The 23,626-nt window shown below is 40.5% G+C and overlaps 1 protein-coding gene across 3 annotated transcripts; it reads left to right on the top strand.

Moving 5' to 3' along the window:
• The first annotated feature begins 907 nt into the window (after positions 1–907).
• NEMP1 (nuclear envelope integral membrane protein 1) lies at positions 908–20,898 on the top strand. Of its 3 annotated transcripts, XM_082351002.1 has the most exons (10): positions 1,377–1,499; positions 4,483–4,584; positions 8,472–8,596; positions 10,105–10,324; positions 11,694–11,766; positions 13,140–13,233; positions 13,706–13,820; positions 14,532–14,757; positions 15,558–15,731; positions 16,464–20,898. In XM_082351002.1, the coding sequence occupies exons 3-10, from the start codon at positions 8,495–8,497 to the stop codon at positions 16,645–16,647; spliced, it is 1,188 nt and encodes a 395-aa protein (XP_082207128.1). In that variant the 5' UTR covers positions 1,377–1,499; positions 4,483–4,584; positions 8,472–8,494; the 3' UTR covers positions 16,648–20,898. The 3 variants fall into 3 exon arrangements, with proteins under 3 accessions (XP_082207127.1, XP_082207128.1, XP_082207129.1); XM_082351001.1 differs by lacking the exon at positions 4,483–4,584 and having other exon boundaries at positions 908–1,499; XM_082351003.1 differs by lacking the exons at positions 1,377–1,499; positions 4,483–4,584 and adding an exon at positions 1,534–1,745.
• Positions 20,899–23,626: the final 2,728 nt, after the last annotated feature.

Genomic DNA, 23,626 nt, shown 5'->3' with positions numbered 1-23,626 from the left:
CTCTTGCCCATGGCTCAGCCCCATTTTGACTCTTAAAAAAATCCCTTGCTTTGAAAGCTTGAACCTTACCCAGCAGTTACCTCCTTCCATGACTTCCCCCTTAACTCACTAGCCTCCATTGTCTCCAGTATTCCTACCCACCACTATCAGATCCTCTAAAAAATAAGATGCTTCAATTTCGACTAACATTTACTGAACACCTGTTATGTGCTAGGCATTCTGCTAGGCCCTCACTGTGTAAGTCATTTAATGGGAAGTGCCTGATGCGTAGAAAGAAGGGGTAAGACTTGGGTTGGAACCACAGCCCAGCCCAATGAACTATGCAATCTTAGGCAGGTTCCTTTGCCTGTGTTAGCCTTGGCTTCTTCATAAATGAAGCTATTTATCTCACAGGATGTTGTGAGGAATAAAAAAGTTTCTCTTCACATGCATTTTGCTTCCAACAAAAACTACCCTATGACCACATTTTAAAATTTATTTGTTTATTTTATTTATTTATTTTGGCTGTGTTGGGTCTGTGTTGCTGCGCGCGGGCTTTCTCTAATTGCGGCAAGCGGGGGTACTCTTCATTGCAGTGCGCGGGCTTCTCATTGCGGTGGCTTCTCTTGCTGCAGAGCACGGGCTCTAGGCGCGTGGGCTTCAGTAGTTGCAGCATGTGGTCTCAGTTGTGGCTCACGGGCTCTAGAGCACAGGCTCAGTAGTTGTGACAGCAGGAGCTTAGTTGCTGCGCGGCATGTGGGATCTTCCCGGACCAGGAATCGAACCCGTGTTCCCTGCACTGGCAGGCGGATTCTCAACCACTGCGCCACCAGGGAAGCCCCATGTAACCACATTTTTAAACGTTAATGTTTATTCCTTATAAAACTGTCAACACAATTTTTTGTTACTTCCCTTCTAAATCATTTAGGACTTTGGAGGACACAATGTCTTAAGTTTCCCACAATGACAAGGTCGTGGTGAAAAGGAAAGAAAGGAAACAGAGGGAACCTGAGCCAATTTCGATGGAAATATCAAGTTTGGTCAAGAAGGGCTCGCCCATTTTGATTTTCTATTGGTTAAGCTTACCATCAATCGCGCCAGTTGTAAATAAACTGGAGACGGAAGCATGTTGTTAAGGGGTGGGATCTTCCTGTCGCCATTGCTAATATGAGAACCAGTTTTCTAATAGGCTGAAAGCTGCTTCTTTCCGCCCTCGCGCATCAGTTGCTAAGAGGCGGGACTATAGGGTCCATAAAGGACTGAATGCTCGAAGCCCCGCCCGGCCGATTGGTTGCTAGGGGGCGGGTCTTGTAGCAGATAGGCTGCTGGCCCTGCCAGTTCCGGGTTAGTTGCCGGGGAGAGGCACGTGAGGAGGAGGCGGCGTGAGGAGGCCATGGCGGGAGGAATGAAAGTGGCGGTCTTACCTGCAGTTGGTGCCGGGCCCTGGAGCTGGGGGGCCGGGGGCGGTGGTGCAGTGCGACTGCTCCTGGTCCTCTCCGGCTGCTTGGTCTGCGGCTCAGGTACCGCCCGGCAGCAGCAGCCGAGGGGGCGGGTGCCGAGGGGTTATATTTAGAAAAGTGGGGAGTGTCCCCAGGGCGTGGGCCGTTATTCTGAGGGGCGCGGGCGTGGTGCGGAGGAAGAAGCTTCATCCTTGGCGAATGGGCGCCGGCACTGAGGGACCAGGGCCCTGGGGCGGCCTGCGGGAGCTACCCAGAGTGGGGAGGAGCTTGAAGCCCTTTTGGCGGAGACGGGGAGGCCTGCACTGGGTGAGAAGCGGTCCTGGGGGCTGCGTCCTGCTGCATGGGCCTCCTCGATTTTTTTTTTATTGTTTTATTTTATTGTTGTTGTTAAAAGGAAGGTGACCCGAGGACCGAATGGACAGGCAGAGCTGCCACTGGGAGGGGAGCATCCCGTTCATTCAGAAAATTAGCGACACCTGAGCGTATGCTGTCAAGGACTCGGCATGGGTGGCTGAACAGATAATTATAGTTCAGTGAAATGCAGTGATCTCTTTCAGTATCTTATGCCCTTGTAAGATCCTGGCTCCAACCGGCCCTATAGAACCTACCTGGAGCCGTTAAATTCCCGTTTCCAAAAACGCTAGTCAGCATCGAGTAGTTTTCTTTTGGAAATTTATTCATTCCTCAAGCAAACTTTCTTGATGCCTGCTACTGCATAATTGGCTCTGGACTGGGATGAAATTGTTTTCCTTTTCCGCTCTAATTCAGAAAACCTAGAGTGTGTTTTTAAAAAACCTCCTCTACCCTTGTTAAATGCACAACAGAAAGATAAGTGATGTTTCCAAGCTTCCACTGGAGGGAGTAGAGACTCATGGGATTAAGGAGAATCGTATCTTGTAAACACATATGCTCTCTCACCTCTTCCGTCGTTTGCTGCCTATCTATTGCTGTCACTTATGATTATCCTTAGCTGCAGCTTTAAGGTTATCTCAGGATCCATAGAACTAGTTTCAAACTGCAGCGTCCTTCTGAAACGGTTTTTATAGGGAGAGGGGAGTAGGTAACCAAGAAGGTACTTTTCCAGGGTCAGGGCCCAGAGTAACATTTGAAGGGCTACATAATGATCTGAATGAACTTTGACCAGATGTTTAACCTTAGAGGCTGTGTATTGTGGAAATGAAAGAGAATATTTATATCAAAATGCTCCTACGTAGTCCGTGCTCAATCAGCAGGCTCAAAGTTTCTTTAATAAGGAGAGGAATGGGGACTTTTTGGCTTGGAGAAGGGTAAACTTGGGATACGTGTTCTTTATGGCCTAATAGATCACGTAGGTGGCAGCTACAAAGAGACAATCATGTAATGGAGTGGAACTTTCTAAAAGTGAGAGCTACCTAAAGAGAGAATGGAGTACTTCAAAAGGCAGGGAGTTCTTTTAGACTATTTGGCAAGTACAATTAAGTGTAAGGAAGTAGCAAAATCACTCACTGTTTATTCCATTCAGAGGCAGTCCGTTAAAGCACACTTTCTTCTGGTCTGTTTCCACGTGTTTTTAATTAAAAATTTTTTTGAATTGATAATATATTCATAAACCTGTCAGCACTTCAGTTCTCTTCCCTGGAGGCCACCAGTTGCTGCCAGAGATAGTTTTCTCATTTGGGTTTGTAGCATAAACATTTTCCTATGTCACTTAAAATTCTTCATAAATGTTATTTTTACTTTCATCTTGTGGACAGATTTTTTTTTTTTTTTAGGATAGATTCTCAGAAATGGATTTATTCAATCAAAAGCTAAAATATATTTAAGACCCTTGAAACATCTTGCTAAAATATTTTTCTGAAAAGGTGTGCTGGTTTATACGATTATAAGCTGTATTTGCTTGTGACCCATACCCTTGCCAGCATTGGATATTCCAGACGGAAACACATTTGCTAATTTGATAGATTGAAAGTGGCATCTTAATTTACTTTGCATTTCTTGCGTTATTTGTGAGGAAGCATCTTTCAAATGTTCATTAGTTATTTAATTTTCTGTTTAGAGTTTACATTTTTTGGAGAGTGTGTCCTTTGCTCTTGGCCTATTTATTGTGATTACTGTTTATTGGAATTTTTGTGTACTTTTAAAATCAGTTGATGAACTTTTTAATATATTAAGGATGTATATTTTTATAATCTATTTGTTTATTATTTATTACAGAACTTTAATTTGTTTGCCCCCTTTATCTTTTTAAATAGAAGATTTATATTTTTTATGTGATCACTTGATTTTATTCTTTAGATTTATTTCCATTGCTTTTGTACTTAAAGAGTCCTCCAAAATTAAATTTTTATATATGTATATTTTGTGGTACAATTTAATTATTTTTCATTTTACTTTTTAATCAGTGGTTAATGTTAGTATTTGGTGTGAGGTATCTAGATAGATTTTATTTTCCAAATAACCAGGCAGTTGTACCGGCATCACATTGAATAATCCTTTGCTAAGCCCACTAATTTAAGATGCTAGTTTTTAAGGAGCATTTTACGATGCTTTTAAGTATGAACTGGATTACCTCTTGACAGAAATGAATACAGGCTATTTAAGAATTAGAAGGGGTGGTTTTTCATAAATTTTTAGGGTCTTTTCTGGTCCTCACATACCATGAATCATTTTCACTACCTTCTACCAGTAGATGTTAAATGATCAGTGTTGTTGATTGATGAATATAAGTAAATACAAAGTTACTAACTTTTAAGTAGCTGGTTTATGGGTAAATACAATAAGCAAGTTGTGATTCACTGAATTCCAAGGAGGCATTTTCTAAGAAGAACTAGATCTTTGTGCTCTGAAGGCATTTTTTAAATGTTTAATTCATTCTGCTTTTTAACATGCTGGCTAACTCACTTTGGGGAGGGGAAGGAAAGTGTTGTGTATGTCCTTTTGCTATGGGAAGCACAAGATTGTAACATGCGCATTTTGACAGCTTGTATATGTTTAAGGTAATTGGTTTAGTTCTATGTTTTTCTAATAATTTAAACTATAGTTGGAGTGGTGATTGTTTCCACAGATTATCCCCTGAGACTGATTTGGTGTATTTTCCCTCTCAATGAATTTCCAAAGATGTGGCTGGCCAAGGTGCTGATTTCTGTAGGAGGTTGCTATTAGAGAGGTTTGTTTGTTTATTTACAGTGCTTTCCTTTGAATGGTGTGGAACTTGGGAAAAGGAAGAACTAGGTTTAAGAAAGTGTTGCTTGTTAAATTATTTATTTATTTGTCCGTGGGATCTTAGTTCCCTGACCAGGGATAGAACCTGTGCTCCCTACAGTGGAAGCATGGGAGTCCTAAACACTGGATGGCCAGGGAATTACCCCCAAAATGTTGCTTTTTATAAAAGTTTTATTTCTTTAGGAAAATGACATTGAAGAATTTTAAAACTGGTTTAAAAATACTGATGTCTTAATGGCATTAAGTTTTTCAAATCTCCTGTGCTATTGACATATTATTTGTATCTTACTACCCTCTTGAAAATAATAATGGGCTTAAAGAGATGTGTTATATTACTTGGTATTTTGGGAGAGAAGGAGTTAATAAAGTGTGACTCTTGGGTTTTTAAAAATTTATTTGTAAATACACTAGTTTTAAGCTTCACATAATCTTACTCTCTTACAGTCTCCAGAAGAAAATAAACTCTTGATCCATATTTGTGAGTGGGTGTTCTTTCAGTATATTTGGGCTTGCTAGTGAAACAAATGTCAATAGGATTCTGAAAAGGTTTCATTTTATGAAAAATAGGCTTGGAGGAAATCCAAATTACTATTGAATTAAACCCTAGTGAGAGATTGATAGATGGGGTTCAGGACATATTACTCTAAAATATGGCACCTTGGCATATTGAATATTTTAAGCTGAGGGAGTTTGAGAAAACAGCAAAGCTGAAAAGTAACTCTGACCTCCCGCACTTAGCCCTCCTTCCTTGAAATAGGCCATAACATCCTCATGTGAGAGGTGTCCTCCCTATACCTGGAGGAAAGGAGCATCCTTATCTTCGAAGACAAAGGGGCATGAAGAAGAATCCTAATAAACAGGCCTTGCTCAGTTTCCCCCAGTTTACTACACTTACCTCATACTCAACCTATCGTTCCTCTGCGAATGTCCACTTTTCGTCAAACCTAGCATAAAAGTACGTGGGTCTGTTTCTTTGGGTCTTTATTTCCTTAAAGACTTTCATGTCACATAAAAGATATGAAATAAATTTGTATGCTTTTCTCCTGTTAATATGTCTTTGTCAGTTTAATTTTTGGACCCAGCCAGGGACCCAAGAGGGTCAAGGAAAACTTTTTCCTCCCCTACAATATTGACTGAATTTTAAAATATTGAGATATAATTCACATACCATAAAATCCACCCTTTCATTGGTTTTCAGTATACAGTTGATCCTTGAACAACACAGATTTGAATTGCGTGGGTCCACTTATACGTGGATTTTTATTTTCAGTAAATACATACTATAGTACTACCTGATCTTTGGTTGGTTGAATCCACAGATGCGGAACTGTGGATCCAGAGGGCTGACTAAAGTTATACGCTGATTTTTGACTGAGCAGAGAGGTGGCATCCCTAACCATGGTTGTTAATGGGGCAGCTGTATTCACTGTATTGTGCAACCATCACCACTGACTAATTACAGAATTTTTTTTTTAGTAGATTTTATTTATTTATTTATTGGCTGCGTTGGGTCTTCTGTTGCTGTGCATGGGCTTTCTCTAGTTGCTGCGAGTGGGGGCTACTCTTCGTTGCGGTGTGAGGGCTTATTGCGGAGGCTTCTCTTGTTGTGGAGCATGGGCTCTAGGCGCGCAGGCTTCAGTAGTTGTGGCACACGGGCTTCAGTAGTTGTGGCGCACGGGTTTAGTTGCTCCACAGCATGTGGGATCTTCCAGGACCAGGGCTCGAACCCATGTTCCCTGCATTGGCAGGCGGATTCTTAACTACTGTGGCACCAGGGATCCCCAGAATATTTTTATTACTCCAAAATGAGGCCCCATACCCCTTAAAGGTCTCTTCCCATTCCCTTCTCCTCCTAGCCCCTGACAACCACTAATCTACTTTCTGCGGATTTGCTTATTCTGGATATTTATATAAATGGAATCATTTAATATGTGGACTTTTTCTTGACTGGCTTTCATTCAGCATAATGTTTTTAAGGTTCATGTTGTAGTATGTATCAGTACTCTTTTTATGGCTGAATAATATTCCATTGTATGAATAATACCACATTTTGCTTATCCATTGATCAGCTGATGGACATTTGGGGTGTTTCCACTTTTTGGTTATTATGGATATTGCTGCAGTGAACATTTGTGTACAGGTTTTGGTGTGAACATGTTTTCACTTCTCTTGGGTGTATACATAGGAGTGGAATTGCTATGTCATATAATAATTGTGTTTTAGTTTTTGAGGAACTGCCAAGCTGTTTTCCAGAGAGACTGTACCATTTTACATTCCCACCAGCAATGTATGAGGGTTCCAGTTTCTGCACATCCTTGCCAACACGTGGTTATTGTCCTCTTTTTTGATTATAGCCATCCTAGTGAATGTGAAGTGGTATTTCATTGTGGTTTTGACTTGCATTTCCATAATGGCTAATGACGTTGAACCTCTTTTCATTGTGCTTATTGGCCGTTTGTATATCTTCTTTGGAGAAATGTCTATTCAAATCCTTTATGCATTCTAAAAATTGGGTTATTTCTCTTTTTATTGTTGAATTGTAGTAGTTCTTTATATATTCTGGATATTAGACCCTTATCAGATATATGATTTGCAAATATTTCCTCCCACTTTGTGGGTCGTCTTTTCACTTTCTTGATAGTGGCCATTGAAACACAAAAGTTTAAAAATTTTGAAACCATTGTCTAATCCAGGGTCACAAAGGTTTACACACCTGTTTTCTTCTTCTAAGAGTTTTGTAGTTTTCGTTTTTAACATTTAGGTTTAAGACCGAATTTAACTTCAAAATTAGTCTGAGCTTCACTCTAAAACCATTTTGAACTGATGGATGCCATTGCCTTTTTTATGTGTGTAACTTTGGCTTTCTAAGGTTTGTCTTTGCCTTTTCTGTGTGTGTAACTTTGGCTTTCTAAGGTTTGTTTGAGGTTTTTGTGTTTTGGGGTGTTTTGTTTATTTAAATCTACCCACCTTTATACTAAGAACCAAAGAGTTAGCTAAATTTCCCCTTAGTGTAGCACTAAATGAGTTGGTAAGTACAGTGTAGAGCAAGGAAGAAGATATTGAAATGTTTTGTGGTAAAGAAGGTAGCTTGTGCAAACTTGGGTGAGAAGATATGATAATGGTCACTTGTAAACCTTTAATTAGCTGCGATTGAGTATAAATTCCTGAGGGGAGATCTGTTTTGGTAAAATCAGAGGGACTGCATATGTTTATTGGCTGCTCTTAAAACTTGAATGAAACAAAACAGCTGGAAAAAAGCAACTTTGCAGTCTTTTAGTATCTGCTTAAAGTACTCTAAATACAAAAAATGTTGCTAATTCTGTTCATCCTACTCAGGATATGGATAGAGAAAGTCACCAGATGGGGTTACTTTAGCTATGCCTTTATAAGAGAAACAGGACCTGGGTGTGAATCTCAGTTAAGCTATTTACTAGCTGTGTGACTTTGGGCAAGTTACTTAATCTTTCCTAAACATCAGTTTCCTCATTTGTAAAATGGGGGTTATGAGAGTGCCTACCTCACAGCATTGTTGGGAGGGTTAAATGAGACAGACAACATACTGTCTGTCTTAATAAACACATAATAGTGGCTTTTATTATTACTTATCCTGGATTAGTGACTATTTGTAATATTTAAATAATTACATTTGACAGAAATAAGACTGCCTTATTTCTTCTCTCATCTCAGTTTTCTTCTTTGTGTCTTAGTCGCTGATATTTTTAACCCCAGCTTTAAGAAAGTGGTCAGTTTAATTCTTTTTATGAAATGAGTTATAGTCATTAGCTTGTTCTGTTATTATACTTAATTGTTATTTTCTTTCTTTGCATAAAGCCGGAATTGATTTAAATGTGGTCATGCTTCAGGAATCCAAAGTTTATTATATGAATACCAGTCAACAATCCTGTTATAAAAATGTGCTGATCCCAAAGTGGCATGATATATGGACACAGATACAGGTAATGATTTGGAGGCTCCTGGCAGGGGCAGTTTCTGTGAATATCTGTCTGTGATCAGTGAGTACACTGACACTTTCTTCCCTTCTCACATGCAATTATATATATATATATATATATATGTATAAAATTAACAACCTTGATAAGATTATGATTATTCTTAATCTCATCAGTGTTTTCATCAGTAAAGCATTTATGCCAATTTTGTGTTCCTCTCTCTGTTTCTTTAAGTGGCCTGAGATAAACTTCCTTCCTCCTTTTCCCCAAGAGACTACTTCATTCTCTTCCCCTCACTCCTTTTACACTCATAGACACACACACACACATACACCTCTCTTTCTTTTTAAAGGTCTTATGCCTTCTTTGGGCTGGAAACTGTTGTGTGCCTATCAGGATGTAAACTCTTGCCTTGCTGCTCCTATTCTATTTTGATTCTACACAAGGTGTTGCATAAATGCCCTGAGCTGAAGTTTCCCCTTGATAGAATGACTTTGGTCTCATTTACTTCATAACACTGTTGAGCCAGAGTGTCTGGCTGTAATGATTGAACAAAATGAGTCCTTTGGAAATGTTTCTGCTGCTATAAGCATAGTTACTGATAAGGGATTTGTTCACATCAAAAACATAAGAGTGGGCTCGTGGGTTTTTTAAAAAAATTCTCTTTTTTCATTGTCTGATATAAAGATCTGGAGCACATTATAACCAACATTTACCCATAATCAGTGATTTGTGACAAAGGGTTGAACTTTTCAGCTTGTCATTATGGGAAACATTTTTGGTGCTGTTTATGCCTGGCAGTTTTCTTTTTCTTTTTTTTTTTTCTAGAAGGAACTTTACTACTAAAGGTCACAGTTTTTTGGTTTTTTTTTTTTTTAAAGATAGATTGATTGCTATGTTGGGTCTTCGTTTCTGCGCTAGAGCTTCCTCTAGTTGCGGCAAGCGGGGGCCACTCTTCATCGCGGTGCGCGGGCCTCTCACTGTCGCGGCCTCTCTTGTTGCGGAGCACAGGCTCCAGACACGCAGGCTCAGTAGTTGTGGTTCATGGGCTCAGTTGCTCCGCGGCATGTGGGATCCTCCCAGACCAGGGCTCGAACCCGTGTCCCCTGCACTGGCAGGCAGATTCTCAACCACTGCGCCACCAGGGAAGCCTGGCAGTTTTCTTAATATTCTAGACCCTTGCTTTGTATGATCTCTCATAAATAGCTGTACTGGTGACTCTTTCAGCTTGGAAGTCTTTTTTTCCCCCATGTTCTGGCCTAATACTAGATTCAGATCATGTTAACAATAAAACATTCTAACAGCTGCCTCTCTGTACCATGTGCAGTGTTATTTGCCCAGTTATCTTTTAGCTGCTGTATCTCTATATTTCTCATAAGCCTGTGGAAACCTGGTGCCATTATTGATTTAGTTATTTACTCTAAAGGTTTTGGTTTTTTTTTTTTTAATTGTATTTGTGAAAATTTTAAATTCCTACTTTCTTCTTTCTCATCCTGATTTTACTTGTGTTACAGATTCGGGTAAATAGTTCCAAACTGGTCCGAGTCACCCAGGTGGAGAATGAGGAGAAACTGAAGGAGCTAGAGCAGTTCAGTATCTGGAACTTTTTTTCCTCCTTTTTAAAAGAGAAATTGAATGACACCTATGTTAACGTGGGTCTGTACAGCACAAAAACCTGCCTCAAAGTTGAGATTTTAGAGGAAGACACCAAGTACAGTGTCATTGTGACCCGGAGTAAGTCTTACCTCTGTTTTTCTGATGGATTCTATGGTGAGAAGGGACTGAGCTTTGGAGGGTATAGTTAGTGAGAAAAGTCAGCCCAAGACAGCTCCATTTTGGTTCTAATTATAACCTGAATATACCACTGCTCCAAACAGTTCAGAGAGCCTCCACCCCTCATAAAACCCTTTAGGCCTAGATTTGAGACTTTACCATAAGTCATTCTGAGTTCTTCCTTACCTGGAATTGTGAAGACTTGCATTCCTAATACTTCCAATGGCTCTGAGCTGATATGCCTAGTATTCTTCAGAGTAAGATAGATGTATTCCTGTCTTCTGGGCACTTATAGACAAAGACAGATGTCTTGAAAGGTACAGGTCTACATTTGAAGACATGAATGGTTAACAATAAAAACTGAAGAAGGGTAGAACTGAATACCTCACAAACAAAAGAATATATGTGGAACCATAAATAAATATGAAGATCACTGCAGTTTCAGGCTTATTCAGTCTAATTGGGAGTTTTCCCTTCTCTGAATGTGTCTGAGAAAGTTTCACAAAGAGGTGGATCATTATCCTGTTGGATTCTCTGTGACTTTTTTTCTCTCCTTGGTAACTACTATCTTAGGAGAGTAATGTTGTAAGTAGTAGAAATGTTCCTGGGTTTTGCTACGAAATACGTTGTGCCCTTCTAACTGTCCTAGGGTTCCACAGTTCTTTGGTTGAACAGGATCAGCCTGTTTTTTGGTGTTCCTTTTGCATTTACTGATCCCTCTCACTCCTGTTCTGTTTGTGGACTTCCCCTAGACTCAGAGCTCTTGAATGTGAAAGCTGTGGAAGTGTCTGGCATGCCAGTAAGGGGTCTATGCTTGGGCCCCCGGTCCTGGGTGAGATGTGTTTGAGTGTAGGCTTTTCCAACACAGTGCTTGTGTAGTGAAGAGAGGTAGATGGTGGTGGTGGTCAAGCAGAGACCAACAGTTAGAGAACAGCAGAGGGCCCTGACCCCAAGTTCTGGGCTAATCTGAATCCGAGCGTGTGTGACTTAAGGCCTGAAAACCAGAGTGGTGGAGACCCCTTGTGGGCGACTGCATGAAGTGCTGATGGCACTATGGCTCCATCCAAAGCAAAGCTTAGCTTCTTTTAGCCTTAGCTTAGTAGCCAAAATAAAAATAAACTCTTGAGGGAAGTACAGGTTAGACAGAGACCTAATTATACTTTCTCTTTGGAAGGGTGCCCAGGCTTTGTGTGGAATTTAAAATGCTGTTTAGGTGGGCTGTTTGCATATATTTTATTAGCTGACCAATGATGCCAACATTGTCTTTTATTCTATAATGCCTTAAATTGTTTTGTTCCCCTATTAAGCAGAAGTCTTTTATTTATTTCAGGATTTGACCCCAAACTCTTCCTCATTTTTCTCCTTGGACTTATTCTATTTTTTTGTGGTGACTTGCTGAGCAGGTAGGTTCGAAGGCTAGAGGGCAGAATGAGGAGGCTCAGACCTACCCTGCTTGACTTTTTTTTTTAAATTCATTTTTGGCTGCGTTGGGTCTTCGTTGCTGCGCACGGGCTTTCTCTAGTTGCGACGAGTGGGGGCTACTCTTCGTTGCGGTGCACGGGCTTCTCACTGTGGTGGCTTCTCTTGTTGCGGAGCACGGGCTCTAGGCGCGTGGGCTCAGTAGTTGTGGCTCGCGGGCTCTAGAGCGCAGGCTCAATAGTTGTGGCGCACGGGCTTAGTTGCTCTGTGGCATGTGAGATCTTCCCGGATCAGGGCTCAAACCCATGTCCCCTGCATTGGCAGGCGGATTCTTAACCACTGCGCCACCAGGGAAGTCCAACCCTGCTTGACTTTTATCATAAAGACTTGAAGTGCTGCCATTCCCTTTTCTAGGACCTTTATGGATGACTAGGCCATTGCCTGCTTCAATAATTTAAAAAAATAATATGTGTTATAATTATTATTTTTTTCTTGTATTAATAAGATTGGTAATAATGAAATTTCCCCATTAGGTTACCCATCATGTGTGGGATTTAGCCAATACAGCACCACCCTTTCCACCGTTAGAAATGTTTAGCCCTCATTTTTACAAGGCTGTGTGTTGATGAGTTTCATGCTGTTCAGAAGTAAAGAAACAAATATCAACCACTTACTCATTTCCTGCCTTTAGGAACCTACTAGCTAGGTGAAACAGACATGTACAAATATAAAGAAAACATATAGATAACAAACATTGAACAAAGGTAGAATTAACATTAACTTTGAACACAAGGAGAATATTTGTGGAATGGTGAATGAAAGCTTACCAATTGAAGTTCAGCTGGAGCAAGGTTGGTGGAAGTTGTTCCTTATTTGGGGGATCCTGAGAGAAACTCAAAGTGAGGGAGGGATATCTGGTAGAAAGAACCTAGAAGAGGAATAGGAGCTCTCTGTTCTGTGCCCTGTGTTTGGTTTATCTTTCTGGGTAATCAGTTCAGTTCTAGTTTCCAGTGTCTACTGGGGCTCTTCCTTCTCCCTAGAGAAGCTGTGCAGTTCCCAGAAGAAAGATTCTCATTAGAAATTGCATGGGGAGAGGTACTGGGGATGGGAGCGGGAGACTAAGCAGAGGTTTATTACTGGGATATATTTGAGGGACCCTTATTGATACTAATCTTCATAATCTGGCAGCAGCTACATTGTACTAGTCTCTTCAGTTTTCTCATCTCAAGTGTTGGGCAAATACCTGCTCTCACCTTGTACCTTTTTTCTGTCTTTTGGCTGGGTTAGTTGTCTAGTTTGAACAGTGCCATATATGAAGAATACACACGTAGTCATGAAATGAATTTTCTCTCTGCAGAAGTCAAATCTTCTACTATTCCACTGGGATGAGTGTGGGAATTGTGGCCTCTTTACTAATCATCATTTTTATGCTGTCCAAGTTTATGCCCAAGGTAAGGAGCAGAATCCTCACATGCAGTTAGGATGAGCTTGGATAGTTGAAGGATTGTTTTTTGGATAATCTTAACAACACTGAAAAATTGCATTGATGGCTGATAAGTAAATGTCCTACTCTTTCCTTGATTCAGAAAGGTACTTTCCATGATGAAACTTGGAGCCTGATTACATACAATCTCTCCCTTTTTATTTGAAATCCTGTATACAGTGGGGGGGATTAAAGTCTTCTTCCTGTTTGTTAATTACATAGATTATATAGCCAGGCTTTTAAGTTATTTAGCATCTCATTTTCCCAGTTTTCTTTGCAGACTGTACCATTTAAAATATAAAGGACATCTTTTTAAGAGTTGTGTTTTGTGCATTTTTAGTAGGTTGAATTTTTTTTTTTTAAATCACAGTTCTATTTTGTTTCTTTTATGTATGGAAAGCCCATTGTAACTTTTTGCTTTCACTTTTACTCTTTCTTAGAAAAGTCCCATTTACATCATCCTGGTAGGAGGCTGGTCCTTTTCTCTGTACCTCATTCAGCTAGTTTTTAAAAATTTACAGGAGATCTGGAGATGTTACTGGCAGTATCTTTTAAGTAAGTGTTGTTGGTTTTGCTTTACTTTTTATATGTTTATAGGCTGTTTTAGTTAATTTGATCATGCAAAGATGTTGCTTGCTTACTGCTTACAAGAGTTTAATAGTCTATGCCATTTTGTTAACTTGTAAGAATCATAATTCTTTACTTATTTCTAATCCCTCTATACAGTTGTCACCTTCTCTTAAATTAAAATGCTGCTAGGGAGAAGACTTTAATTTGTTGGTGTTTATAAGTACATCTCTCTTTACATAATAGGCATCTTTCTGAAAAGCTGTAAATTGACTTTATAAATATAATCATATTTTAAATACACTTGATGACCTTAAGAAGTAAAGGACTCTACAATGAACCTTATCTATAAAGCGAGAATCTTTTGGTTATAAAGATAGTAACTCTTAATCCTTTGAGAGCAGATTAATCTGGATTTTCATATATTAGGTTTTTTAAACAGACTATTTTAGAGTTGTGCAACATGTAGGTTTAATTCTCCATTTGAGAATTAAATAAATTCGGGATAGTAGAAAGGATAGAAGCTTAAAGAGATAAATATATATGAATAATGAAAAAAGTGTGAATAATTGAGTAAAGATCTTACCTATTTCCCTGGTTCAGTAGGCGCTACATAGTGAGTTTACTGCTGTTCCCCACACAGATTATTTTTACCAACTGTAGGTTAAAAAGAATGTCTTCTGATAACTCTTCTCATAGGCTATGTCCTTGCAGTTGGATTCATGAGTTTTGCAGTCTGTTACAAGTATGGGCCCTTGGAGAATGAACGAAGTATCAACCTGCTGACTTGGACCTTGCAGCTGATGGGCTTATGTTTCATGTATTCCGGTATCCAGATACCACACATTGCCCTTGCCATTATCATCATTGCACTGTGTACTAAGAGCCTGGAGTACCCTATTCACTGGCTGTACATCACCTACAGGTGACTGAAAGGCAGTGTAACTTTGTACTGAAACATGCAATGTGGGATGCAGTTGCAGCAAAAGGAGACAGAGGTGTTGACCTGGGAGCCTCTTTGTTAATGCAAGTTTATGGTATTATGCTTCACTTTTATTTCTTTCAAGTCTTTCTTTTTAGATTCTCTGTAGGCATTTTTACAGAATTTATAAATTCTGGTTATTTTATATATAAAAAACATCTAGTAAAGTGTCATGTGTTCTTGTTACCACTGGGTGGTGCAAAGTATATCACTTTTATACCGCATGCCTCAGGTCACCTGGTTTCAGATTATTTCACACTGGCTCTCAGATTGCTCTGGGAGTCCTATTCTTAGTTTAAGATGTAATTCAAAGCATGTTGTCACTTTGTATGGTGACTATGGAATGGTCATAGGTTCTGAGGTTATCAATGTTCTTTCTGTTACAGATAGTCAAAGTAATGCCTTCAGTTCGGGGGGACCCAAGTTAATGAACCACAGTCTTACACCATCATTTCTTGTGGTTTTTCCATTTATTGGGAAATTAATATTTTGTCTGTCACATATTGGAAAATAAGTGAATTTGTTCACATTAATGAATAATATTGACTACTCTGACTTGTCACTCATAGTCTAACATGTCAAGGGTACATTATAACTAAAGATGTCTGTAGAAGAAAGGTGGGAGCAGTGACTCTTAATGTTCAGGCTCTCTGCTGTATGCTTGACCCACTGAAGGGAGTTAGATGTAAGGGTGGATGTAGATTACTGATTAATCATTCATGATGTTATTTTGGTGAGCACAGAAAGATGTGTAATGCAACAGAAAAGACTGTGCCCCCTCGTCTTCTGACAGAAGAAGAATATCGGATACAAGGAGAGGTAGAGACCCGAAAGGCTTTAGAGAAGCTTAGAGAATACTGCAACAGTCCAGACTGCTCGGCTTGGAAGACTGTTTCTCGAATCCAGTCTCCAAAAAGGTAAATAAACTCTTTGCCAGAAGTGCCAAGTGTCTGTCAGGGTAATTATGACCTTCAGTTTTAACAGAGATTATACTTCTATAATCATTTTGTATTTGTGGCTTTGTTTTCCTTGTTCATCTAGGAGTAGTCAAGAGAAAGGTACTCATATAATATGTTAAGCAGTAGGCTGTTTTCTGATTCCTCAAAGAACTATTTACTCTAGCTTTGATTTTAGCATTGAGATGAGAAGACTTTAGTACCATATTAAGTTTCCCCTCTGATAGTTTTGCACTGCTCTCTTGAGTGTTTTTTTTAATATTTTTTTTTTTAGGAGAGGGGATCCTTTGTATTTGGAAACATGTGAAGCTTCAATTTGGAATCCTGATGGCATAAAGTTTATAGGGCCATAAACACAAATAAATGTGTAATGCCCCTTAATCTTATCAGGATTACGGATGACTAAAGGAACTTTAGCACTTCCATAACTAAAAAGAGTAACTAAACTTCCATAACTAAAAGTGCTTATTAAGCAGGATGGGGTTGCAGGAGATGTTGGCCTATGATCCCAGCTTTCCTTTTCGTCTTATTTCTTGCTTTAGTCTACTTACCTGCCAGAGTTAGGATAAGGGTGTTGGCTAGACTCAATATAATTTGAGCTGAGAGCGTATCAAGGGTTTCAATTTGTTCTTATTTTGAAAGAAAACAGGACAGAAGGCAGGTTCCTAATGAGTATTATCTTCTGTTTTTCAGATTTGCTGACTTTGTGGAAGGATCTTTCCACCTCACACCAAATGAAGTTTCTGTCCATGAGCAGGAGTATGGGTTAGAGAGCATTATTGCCCAGGATGAACTCTATGAAGAAACATCCTCTGAGGAGGAGGACTCAGATTCTCGGTACCCCCCCATCACACAACAGAACAGCTTGTTGACTTAGGTGGTCGTCAGTTATTTTTATGTGGATTGGCTTGGTACCTCAATGGTCCAGGTTGCATGTGTTGCGCAATTGCTTCTCAAATCTTGGAAATAGGGTGAGATAGTGCTGAAATTCTCCCGCTGAAATTAGAGGCCTGAGTAGACCTCCCTCTGGAAGTGGTCTTGGTGGTCTCTGTGGGGTCCTGAGGAAGCAGAGTGGATCAAGTATTGACTGCTTCCCAACACGTCCCATTGGTTAAGTTCTCGGCCCACCTTTATATTTCCAAAGAAACTGGATTGCCACAGCTAGCATGGCATTCCAGCTCCTCTTTGAAAGTTGATTCAGTTGTGGCATTTCAAACTCAGAAGTGATAACTGTTATATGTGAAGTAATGCTTTCAGACTATAGGCTGCATCTTTCAGAGACAAATCCACAAATCTGAGCCTCTTTTACTTGTGCTTTTATTTCAGTGACTTTAGCATAATCCTTGTTTTAACTGTTTTAAGAGGAAAATAGATTATTATTTGTCTGTCTTGTTTTTTAAGTGAATACATTTTAAAAAAATGTGACAAACTCGTTCCAGAGCCAGCAAGTGCTGCAGAGTGACAAGCCCCGTAGGCCCCTACATATTTATTAATATGGATTATCCATTAAAGCCCAAGGAGTGTTGTGCTGAGCTTTGGATTAGTTCTCACACCTATGATATTCTAAGTCCTGCCTGCAGGCCTTTCTGTAGATGAGGTCTGTTGCTGTTTTTATTATATTTAACTTTCAATTCTATTTTAAAAATAGGTTTGCATTCTTCCCTTCTAAGTCCTCGTTGCCCCCTTTGCCCTTTCAGGAAGGGTCTATTCCCTCACCTCTGAAGTATGTACATTTCAGTTTGTTTCATTTCTTATATTCTCTTCCCTTTGGTTTATAATAGGATTGTTTCTGCTGGTTAGGAGAAGTGATCTTATTTAGGGAACTTAAATGCTTTTTAAGGTTCTCCATTTTTCCTGTCAGTGGGTCACATATCTTTGAATTGCTGTGGGATCAAGAAACTATCTCCTTTTCCTTTCCCTTCCTTTGTCTACCCATTCTACCTATTCTTTTCAGCCTTTCCGTACCACCTGTATCCCTCCCCACCTGAAGTCTGGCTAATTTGTGAGCCTGAAACTATCTATGAAGGTTCTTGATACAATGTACACGTTGTAGCTATGTGGCTGCCGCAATTTGCATTGTCAGGAGATAGACCTCCAGATAATCCTTATGCCTCTGGGTGCTTGTTCAGCCATCAGGAGCAGATGCACTTTTCTATGAACTTATTGTACTTATTTGCAATTCCATTTCTGACCAGAGGTTCATGCTGCCTTTTATCACAGTGGCATTGCTTTCACTTTCTTTTGCCATTGGAAAGTACCCTTATAAACAAGCAGTGCCATTTATGAGGGAGCAAATTCCCAAGTCTCTGTCATTCGCTTGGTTCTGTCTTTGTGATCTTCACCCTCGTACCTTGGAAAAAGCTATAATTACTTTATTCAGGAAGATAGGCACTGATGGCAGGAGCACAGCATTGGACTGACTGGCTTACCATGATCATGGGGAAGGCAGATGATTTTTTAAAAAGCTATAATGACTCCTTCAGACCAGCCATTAACAGATAATGTTGAAAGGTTCTGGACTCCATTACAGACTTCCAAAATGTCAGTTCTGAGATTCCCCTCCAGGTGGCCAGTTGATTTTTTTCTGCCAGTGTTTCCCACAGCTTTAAACTGTCCTAAACTGACAACTACCTCAGTTGGCAGCAAATAGACATATAGCAGAAAGTGAAAAATAAGCAGTATTTGGACAGATGCCATGGGTTAAAGTTGATTTATATTAGGAAACCTTTCTATCTTTGTGAATTATGTACATGGTAACATTTTATCTCTCTACAAAGAACTGTTAAGACCTCTGAAATTTACTATTTTTTGCCTCATTAATAGAAATCGAGACTTAGCATATTTGAGCCTAAGCTGATTCGAAAAAATAATTCGGCTGTACAAATGGTCTCAGATTCCCTGGAGACTTTGGTGCCTGCCCCATATAACTACTTAGGGACATGGTTGCTTGCCTCCAGTGTGACTTTTCCTGACTCATGTCTTTATTTCAGCGGGAAAGCATTGTGAAGTAGAGAAAGATTCTCGTCTTTTTCTGTTTAGTAAACCCCTTGTGATATACAGTTTCCATCTCAAGATGAGTTTTTCTCACTGTGTTTGAATTTGGGATGAGTAAAATCAAATTCGGTTTATTACTCCCTGTCTGGTAGTTGGAGAACTGAGCTGTAGGCAGTGGCAATGACAATGGGTCCTGCAGCATGAGAGCTGCTCTCAGACAGTGAAGGACGGTGCCTCTGGTGTGCTGTGTGTCCTTGCCCTGTCTTCCTGTGTGGCTCTGCCCCAGATGCTTCAGAGCCTCTGTGTGCCTGGCGATTGCTTGACTCCTTTAGGAGCTGTTCTTGTCTCCCTTTTGGCCACTTAGTCTGCTGGCTCAGTCACTACTTGAAGCCACCATTTAATTTTCAGTTACAGCTCTTGCAGTTTCAGCATAGTCTCGTCTCTCAGACCGATCTCATCAAGAAGGATTGAAAGGATAACTGCGGAGTGAGCTGGACATTGGAGCCACGTCTGCTGCCATGTCAGCATCTTGCTCGGCAAATATCAAGCTGTAAATTGGCCCTAGAGCTCAGGGTCCCATCAGCATCAGAAATCTATTGCCCCTAATGGGTCCGACCAAGTTGTGTAGAGCATGACTCCCATTAATGGGAATACAAGAGCCAACTGGCCTAAAACATTTCCCCTTCACTTTCCCACTCAGATTACTTTCAGAAGACCTGTGGAACCAATGACTGATAATAAGGAAAATTTAGCAACTTTGATATCTTCTAATAAGAAATTCCTATCAGCCACTTCATCCCACCAAAACTAGTTTATTTCTCCCCCCAAATTCATGACCTTTATGTTGGTTACGGGATTTTGCTGATGATAGACTTTGAGTCCCAGTGTTCCATTTTGTGCTAATACATCCCATTTTAGGGCCTAGCCCTCTCTTCATTGACTGTGTTCCCTTCAACCCAATCCCCACTTTGCATATACAATAGAGAGCTGATGAATGAAAGGACCCAAATAGGCCAGGTAGTTCCCCCAGGCCCTGATATCCATAAAAGGCTTGGGAATGGATTATGCAGTTGCCCTCAATCTTTTTGTTGTTCCAGAAAAAACGATGGGCTCAGATGGATGCCTACGTAAAAATGGTTCCTAGCTATGTACTCATAACTTTTCTCTGAATTGAGTAGTGAAAGTTGAAGTACGAGAAAAGGAAATTAAATGTCCTTCTAGTATTCCTTTGGACTCAGGTCTGACATAAGAGATAATAATCTATATTGAAATGCCAAGAATTTTATCTGAACCAAGGAGAGGACAGTTTGACAGATTTATTATGCCTTCATGTTACATAGGCACTGAAACCAAGTAATAAACATAAAATAGCCATTGCACAAGGCAAATGCACCTAAAACCTTTTGTTTATGTTTTGATGTAGCAGAAATTAATTTTTAGGGAAACCTATGCAATTGTGGTGTTCCAGGGGTATCTCATGGTAACTTAGCTTATGGATTCAGTTGCTATTGAGTTGGATTCTAGACAGTTATTACCTTGAAAAGGGAGTTTGGTGCCTTATATGATGGGAGCCAGAGCCTGCTGGGAATAAACAAAGCGGATTCACACCAGTGTCAACACACAGCTTTAGTGGGGAAGGGAATGGCACACAGTATCCCCAAATTTGGGGCTTTTGTCTCCCATACCCCCCGCCCATGTGTCTCATCTTCCTTTTCACACTCTTGACAATAACTTGAAAATGGTGAAACCACCTTCTCTGAAATTTTCTACAGCATGGACAACATTCTTTTCTTATTAACATAATAGATAGCTCATAATGTGAGTGTTAGAACTGTTACAGCCTGCAGTTGCCTCCCTTTATCAAGTTTCTAGAATTGATGGTGAAATAGGGAGTTACTGGGTAAGTTTTAGCCTGTGGGTAATGCCTTAGTGTTATTTTTAAAAGATTTGTCATTTATATTTAAAATAAGTTCATGAATGTTTGAAAGCAACAAAATGATCAGGGATGACTCTTTGCCATGGGTCTCATTTTCACTTTCCTGTAAGAAAAAACGACGTCTTATTATATATTTTTTCATTTTTATTGTACAAGTTTGTAAGTAATCCCAATTTTAATAAAGTTTTATAGACTATATAGTGGTTTCTCTTAACATGTACTTTTTTTTTTTTAATTTATTTAATTTATTTTTGGCTGTGTTGGGTCTTCGTTGCTGCATGCAGGCTTTCTCTAGTTGCGGTGAGCAGGGGCTGCTCTTCATTGCGGTGCGCAGGCTTCTCATTGCGGAGGCTTCTCTTGTTGTGGAGCACGGGCTGTAGGCACACGGACTTCAGTAGTTGTGGCTCACGGGCTCTAGAGCGCAGGCTCAGTAGTTGTGGCGCACGGGCTTAGTTGCTCCACGGCATGTGGGATCTTCCCGGACCAGGGCTCGAACCCGTGTCCCCTGTAGTGGCAGGTGGATTCTTAACCACTGCACCACCAGGGAAGTCCCGAACGTGTACTTTTCTTGTTTGGATCTCTTGTTTTCAGGTAATCAGCAATTAGCTCTTCTGTTTCATCTTTCTAATGAGATTGTTTTGCATGCCATTTATTTTCCTTTTTTTCTTAACTACTGCTCCCCATCCTGGGTCTGTCTTGGTCTACTTCCTTGGACTGGATGATTTCCCAGGATGCCAGATCTCTAAGGGGTATTCTTGCAGGAGCAGAGGGTTGTACCGCTGTGCTGTCTCATAGGAAAACAATGTATAGGTTATTCCTGGTCCAGGGAGCTACTCTGTACTTTAGTTCTTTTCTTTTTTTAATGGCATAAAGTATCTCTTTTGTTTCTCGATTGGGGTGAGGGGAAGACCTATGGATCCAGCTGTGAGATGCCTGCCAAGAGCTTTATGTAGGGTGAAAGGGAGCAGGGCTGTAGTGAGTATTAGGGGGCATGGAATAAAAACTTCAATTTTGGACTTCCCTGGTGGCACAGTGGTTAAGAATCCGCCCGCCAGTGCAGGGGACACGGGTTTGATCCCTGGTCTGGGACGATCCCGCATGCTGCGGAGCAACAGCCTGTGCGCCACAACTGTTGAGCCCACGCGCCGCAACTACTGAAGCCCGTGCGCTCTAGGGCCCACGTGCCGCAACTACTGAGCCCGTGTGTTGCAACTGCTGAAGCCTGTGCGCCTAGAGCCCATGCTCCGCAACAAGAGGAGCTGCCGCAGTGAGAAGCCCGCGCACCACAACCAAGAGTGGCCCCTGCTCACTGCAACTAGAGAAAGCCAGTGTGCAGCAATGAAGACCCAATGCAGCAAAAATAAACCAAACAAACAAAAAACTTCAATTATGACTAGGCCCAGCTTCTGCAGTAGGAAGGAGTCTGGTACCTTCCATTTTCTTTTATGTTTTGGCTATTTTCTTTGCTCTGGGAATCCGTTATAGCATTTGCATTAATTCTGTACCTGTCTCTTCTCAGTTATTTTGACTACATGGAAATCCATTGTCCATTTTTCAAAGACAGTTGGTGAAATAGGAAGAAAACAGGGTGTGGATCATATGTAAATTTATGTAGATTAATGCATACTGATGACATCTTTTCTCCTCTTCCTTCTACAACCAAACTAGGTAAATAAGAGACATTGGATGATCATCAATGGTTGAATTAATAAAAACTTAAAGCATAATCGCCAGGTTTGCAAGATCATAGGGTTTTAGTGAGGATAAAAAAAAGATAAGGTGTGTAAAGCAGTTCTTCTCAAACTTTAACATGCATAGGAATCATCTGGGGAGCTTGTTAAACTGCAGATTTCTGATTCAGTAAGTCTGGGTTGGGGCCCAAGATTCTGCATTTCTAATAAGCTCCCAGGTGATTCAGATGCTGCTGGTCTGTGGACCTCACTTTGGATAGCATTTAGCTTGTTGCCTGGCACAGAGTAGTACAGCTGACTCTTAAATCGGGGGTGGGGAGGGTTAGGGTCTCCAACTCTCTGTCCGGTAGAAAATCCACCTGTAATTTTACAATTGAAGGGCCTCTGTACCTGTGCTTCCACATCTGTACATTCAGGCACCCATGGATCATGTAGTAGCAGTATGTACTTATTGCAAAAAATCTTGAGTTTAAGTGGACCAGGGAGTTCAAACCTGTGTTGTTGAAGGGTCAACTGTACTTGATCAATGTTGTTACTAATTGACACCAGATAGTTTGTGAGAGTCAAAAAGATCCTCTACCACCAAATATCTTCTCCACCATGTCTGAAAACTCCTGTGTTTTTATTGTGTAACATCTTTTAAGAAAGTGAATGTCCCTGGGAGGACTAGTGAGTGTGAATTAGACCAATTAGATTGCCGCCGTCACAGCTCTCAGAAATCAGCATTGAAGGGTTTAGGATTGCTGCTGCTGCTTCTAGTTCTCCTTTGCCAGCTTTACTGAAGTATAATTTATAAAATTGTACAATACAATAAAGTTCACCAGTTTTAAATTTTGCTGAGTTTTGGCAAATGGAGACAGTTGTGTAACCACCACCACAGTTATGTTATAGAGCATTTCCATCACCTCAAAAAGTTCCCTCATGGGACTTCCCTGGTGGCGCAGTGGCTAAGAATCCACCTGCCAGTGCAGGGTACACGGGTTCAATCCCTGGTCCCAGAGGATCCCACATGCCGCGGAGCAACTAAGTCCGTGCACAACTAGTGAGCCTGCGCTCTAGGGCTCGCGTGCTGCAACTACTGAAGCCCACTCACCTAGAGCCCATGCTCTGCAACAAGAGAAGCCACCACAATGAGAAGCCCACGCACCGCAACGAAGAGTAGCCCCTGCTCTCCACAACTAGAGAAACTCCACGCGCAGCAACGAAGACCCAATGCAAAAGAAGAAAAAAAAAAA

This window comes from Balaenoptera borealis (genome assembly GCF_965194805.1).
Source record: "Balaenoptera borealis genome assembly, chromosome: 13".
NCBI classification, from domain to species: domain Eukaryota; kingdom Metazoa; phylum Chordata; class Mammalia; order Artiodactyla; family Balaenopteridae; genus Balaenoptera; species Balaenoptera borealis.
This window is presented reverse-complemented; position numbering and strand designations above follow the sequence as displayed.

Coding starts and splice junctions, on each gene's coding strand:
- NEMP1 (XM_082351001.1), top strand. CDS start 1,373: ATGGCGGGAGGAATGAAAGTGGCGGTCTTACCTGCAGTTGGTGCCGGG. Junction 14,758..15,557: donor TGGCTGTACATCACCTACAG/GTGACTGAAAGG, acceptor TGGTGAGCACAG/AAAGATGTGTAATGCAACAG. Junction 15,732..16,463: donor CGAATCCAGTCTCCAAAAAG/GTAAATAAACTC, acceptor TCTGTTTTTCAG/ATTTGCTGACTTTGTGGAAG.